The following is a 5,078-nucleotide window of genomic DNA, read 5'->3' as shown; positions in this document are numbered from 1 at the left end:
GGATTGGTAAATAAGTATTTAAAGCCTTGCAGACTTAACTGACCGGCCGTCGGATATGGATTGGTCAGAAGTAGACGTAGGGCCCACTAAAGAAGGTGGTTTTGTGAACATGGGTTCACTAAGCAAAGTGGCAGTCGGAAAAGCTACATCATTGTGTGAAAAACACTTCTACAGACACATTGAAAAATTTAACATTAGTTACAATCAAAAGATTTTGTGACGTTAGAATCAATACAAAACAAAAGAAAGTTACTTTATGGATAAAGACATCGTCATTCACTCATTTATCACGTTGATTGCTTCACCTAATCTTGTCCCATCTCACCTAATCTGTCCTATTTCAGTGAAAAAGAATCAAAGCAAGTGGCCAAAGAAAAGAAAATCAAAGAAGTAATTCTTAATTATTGTTGGATCCATTGTGATTGATTTTTGTAACGTTCTTCTTCGCTGTCTTGTCTTGTCTTGTGACATGTTTTTTGCTGTGTCCTTCTTAATTAGCTATTCTTTTCATTTGACACATGTTCTTCTTGCTTCTCTCTTGTGACACATGTTTAATTTTATAGTGAATTATTGACTCTCTTCTCTAGCAGTGATCTTGTGACTTGGTTTTGTAGTATTCTTCTTAATTAACCAGTTGTTTTTTCTCTACACATGTGCTTCTGTAATCCACTAACTTCTCACTAAACATTTTAATCCACCAAGCCAGTCTCCAATTTCATATAAGGGTGTTTCACTGCACAACAATCAGAGCAAGAGACGAAGATAAAAAAGAAGCATATACTTGATTTTGAATTTTTGAATACTTCGTTTAGTTGTTTTGTTTTGTTTCCTTTTACAATTTGGGGAAACGAAATGGATTCGAAATTCCATGCTTTTATGTTCCCCTGGTTTGCTTTTGGTCATATGATTCCTTTTCTACATCTTGCAAACAAACTAGCTGAGAAAGGTCACCGAGTTACATTCTTGCTACCTAAGAAAGCTCAAAAGCAGGTGGAACATCACAACCTGTTCCCAGACAGTATTGTCTTTCACCCTCTTACAGTCCCTCATGTTAATGGCCTCCCTCCTGGTGCCGAGACAACCTCGGATATCTCAATCTCGGAGGATAATTTATTGTCCGAAGCTTTAGATCTCACTCGCGGTCAGGTTGAAGCTGCGGTCCGTGCTTTGAGACCGGATTTGATCTTCTTCGATTTTGCTCACTGGATTCCAGAAGTAGCGAAAGAGTTTATGATCAAGAGTGTGAGTTACATCATAGTATCTGCAACAACTATAGCTCATACGCATGTCCCTGGTGGTTCATTAGGTGTTCCCCCACCAGGTTATCCTTCATCAAAGGTGCGTTTCGGTGAAAACGATGCTCATGCCTTAGCAAAATTGTCGATCTTCTACAAGAGACTTTATCATCAGATTACTACTGGTTTTAAGAGATGTGATATCATTGCATTGAGGACATGCAAAGAAATCGAAGGTAAATTCTGCGACTATATAGCGCATCAATACCAAAAGAAGGTTCTCTTGACTGGTCCAATGCTCCCTGAGCCAGACACAAGTAAACCACTTGAAGAACGCTGGAGTCATTTTCTGAGCGGGTTCCCACCGCGTTCAGTTGTATTTTGCGCACTTGGCAGCCAAATCGTTCTTGAGAAGGATCAATTTCAAGAACTTTGCTTAGGGATGGAGCTGACAGGTTTACCCTTTCTTTTAGCGGTAAAGCCACCGAGAGGATCATCAACGGTCCAAGAAGGTTTACCAGAAGGGTTCGAGGAGCGGGTGAAGGGGCGTGGTGTGGTCTGGGGAGGATGGGTGCAGCAACCATTGATATTGTCTCATCCATCAGTAGGGTGCTTTGTGAATCATTGCGGTCCAGGAGCAATATGGGAGTGTATGATGAGTAATTGCCAAATGGTTTTGCTTCCATTTTTAAGTGATCAAACTCTCTTCACAAAACTGATGACCAAGGAATTCGAGGTCTCTGTAGAAGTGTTGAGGGAAAAAACAGGATGGTTTTCAAAAGAGAGCTTGAGAGATGCGATCAAGTCTGTGATGGATAAAGACAGCGACCTCGGAAAGGTAGTGAGGAGTAACCACGCCAAATTGAAGGAGGTTCTTGTTAGTCCTGGATTATTGACTGTTTACGTGGATAACTTTGTAGAGGCATTGCAAAAGTATCTGATTTGAAACATTAATTTGATCAATGTCGCCGATTTCACTTACTTTGGTAATTTAATTCTGAAATTATTTGGTTTGTACGATTGGATTTGGAGACGGGAGTTCTTCTTGAGTCGAATTTAGCCTACATCATGGCCTGTTGAGTAAATCCCTCTATTAATTCATGCATCTTATAAACCAGTCAGCACAACCTTTCACGATGTACAGTTTCTCCTCTATAATTTTTTTATGTTATAGGCTTTAGACCATCATTAACGGTGGAACTCATACGGTGGAACTCATGAGCCTTACTCAGAAAAAAAAAATAGTATTTTAATTGAAATAAGTGTAAACTAATAACAAGTGGACAGCTGTATAAACTGTAGAAGAATCGTTTCTTCTCACAGCAATCTGAGAAACAATTTCTTTTTTTTCTCTTATCTTTTTAATATTTTATATTTTTTATGCATTAAATTTTTGGTAAAGCAATCAGAGAGTAACCATCACTAATAATGCTCTTAGAAATGTAATTTTTGATAAACGAACTGGTCCTTACTCCCGAGAACCATAAATTTTCCATTTTCTATACGTCTCAGATGTGAGGGGAGTGCCTCCAAGGACAATGACTTGTACAAAACCGGCTAGAGCGAACTCTCACAAGTAAATATAGGTTTCTAAAGAGAAAAAAGGGGCGCATGGGAGCTTCCTGAATTCAACTCTCACGAGTAATTATGTATCTAAAGGAAACGATCCTATAAAACTCAACAACGTAACTTTGGTATACTTTAGATATGGTCAATGATGGGGTAGTTTTGTTGTCACTATCGCAGTATTGTTGTGACCTAAACGTGTGGAAGAACTTGCAAAAAGACAAGATTTTTAATCTTGTTTTCACACAAAGCCCGAGGTAGTTAGTATCAACTAATTAAAACTAAAAATATGATTCCAATCTTCTTCAGAAAGCAACAGCATCTAATTACTAAACTGAAAGTTTTGACTCATACAAAAGGAAAAAGAAAACTACACTTGGACTAGTCGAGTTTGAACGCACTCTTATCTTCCCATCTCTCATGTACAAGTTGAGTGGACAAGGCCCATGCATCTTTCAGGAGGGTCCAAACTGTTCGCCCTAGATCCCCTACTTAGGGGAAGAAGTGGAACCGGTGGATTCTGGAGGTAGAGCAGTACTAGTTTCTTCCAGCATGGCTTCAGCAACTTCCTTAGCAAGAATCTGGCTATACGAATGGGCAGCTTCTGAAGTGTACTTTGCCTCGATATCGCCACTGTTTGTCCATCCATATTGCTTGAAGAACTCCTGAGCAGCACAGTAGTTGCCACCAAGCATCTGTCAAGTGATTAGTGATGTGAAGGAAAGTGTCCTGTTATGTTTTGAGATACTGCTAACTCTGATTACAGAATCTCTCGCTTACAAACTGATAACAAACCTCTATTTCCTTTATTGATAAAACTAACCATGACACACCATAGAAGAAGCTAGCACATCACAAGCTCTTCACCTAACAAAGATCAGTGATATATCATGGTTTTTGTGGTTTTTGACCATAATATAAGGAGTCTTTCAGAGTCTTTTGATGTGTTTTTAGGTTCTTTGAGAGTCTTTACAGGTTTTCTAGGATTTTGGCATGGATGGAGCAAAGTAGAGCAATTTAGATCATTTTGGAGCATAAATCTCGAAGAGTCAATTTGGACTCGGATCAAAGCAATGGCATCGATCAACACCACTTAGGAGCATCGATCGACACCCTCTTTAGCCGATGGAGAATCACAAATTTGGAAATTTTACAAAGTTGCCCAAAGTCTTCTACAATTGCAACACAAGTCCCTAACGTGTTTTAGGACATATATAAAATATTTTTAGGTTTTAGAAACTCTTAAGTTATTTTCTAGCAAGTTTTATTTTCTGCAATCCTGAGAGATTTTGAGAGCTTTGGGAGAGAGAGATCTGAACGCCTTTGTAGAGAGAAGAATTTCTAAACTCCTTCTTTACTCCTTTAATATCTATTGTTTATTATTCAGAATTATGTTTTGTTCTTCATTGAATATGTCTGAGTAGTTTGCTTGTTAGGTTCAGAGTTTTTCATAGGGTTTTTATGAATTATTAGATCTGTTTATTTAGAATTCATTATCTTTCTAGATCTTTATCAAAGGTTGTTCTTCATATTAATTCTTGATTGATCACCTAGAATTAATAATTTAGGAAAATAAATTGATATGAAAATATAATTGATTTTCCTGATAAAACTTTTTGATGAGCAAAATTACTTTCTGCAAAGAGATTTGATTTAGTGATTTTGTGAACAATCTAAACTTGTTTTTAAAGCTGATTTATTACCTTGAATTTTACAAAGAGATTTGGATTTTCTGGTTTTACATTTAGATAATATTTGCAGTGAGAAGTGATTTATTTTACAAAAGTGTTTAGAGTTCAAGATCTGTTCTTAATTGCTTGAATCCTATTTATTTCTTGATTTAATAATTTGTAATTTTCTGAGAAATTTCCTAGGCCTAGCTTTTTGATCTATTGAATTTTCACAAGCTTTCATTTAATATTTTGCATTGTTATTTCCATTTAAATTAATCTGTTTAGCATAATTATAAAACTCTATAATTTATTGTGTAGACTTGAGTCCTTGTGGTATTCGACCCCTAAGTACTACATTGATCTCTTAATTTGAGAGAGTAGCTCTAGGGTTTAATTTGAGCATATCAATCAGAAACGAGAGCACATCACTCTCGCACTAACCATCAGAGAGCACATCACTCTCTCACTAGCACATCGCTAGAACATTCAATAACAAAAAGCATAATCCTCCAAGTACAAGCCGAGTCTCTATTAAAAGAAGAAGAGCTTCAACTGCAAAGCCTCTGATAGAGAAAGAGTCTTTGCCCTCCTTTGCTAAGTTGTC

At 37.1% G+C, this 5,078-nt stretch overlaps 1 protein-coding gene across 1 annotated transcript; it reads left to right on the top strand.

Moving 5' to 3' along the window:
* Positions 394-2,320, top strand: LOC104722008 (UDP-glycosyltransferase 79B8). Its single transcript, XM_010440110.2, has one exon. The coding sequence runs from the start codon at positions 853-855 to the stop codon at positions 2,179-2,181; it is 1,329 nt and encodes a 442-aa protein (XP_010438412.1). The 5' UTR covers positions 394-852; the 3' UTR covers positions 2,182-2,320.

Source organism: Camelina sativa, chromosome 2, assembly GCF_000633955.1.
Source record: "Camelina sativa cultivar DH55 chromosome 2, Cs, whole genome shotgun sequence".
Classification (NCBI taxonomy): domain Eukaryota; kingdom Viridiplantae; phylum Streptophyta; class Magnoliopsida; order Brassicales; family Brassicaceae; genus Camelina; species Camelina sativa.
This window is presented reverse-complemented; position numbering and strand designations above follow the sequence as displayed.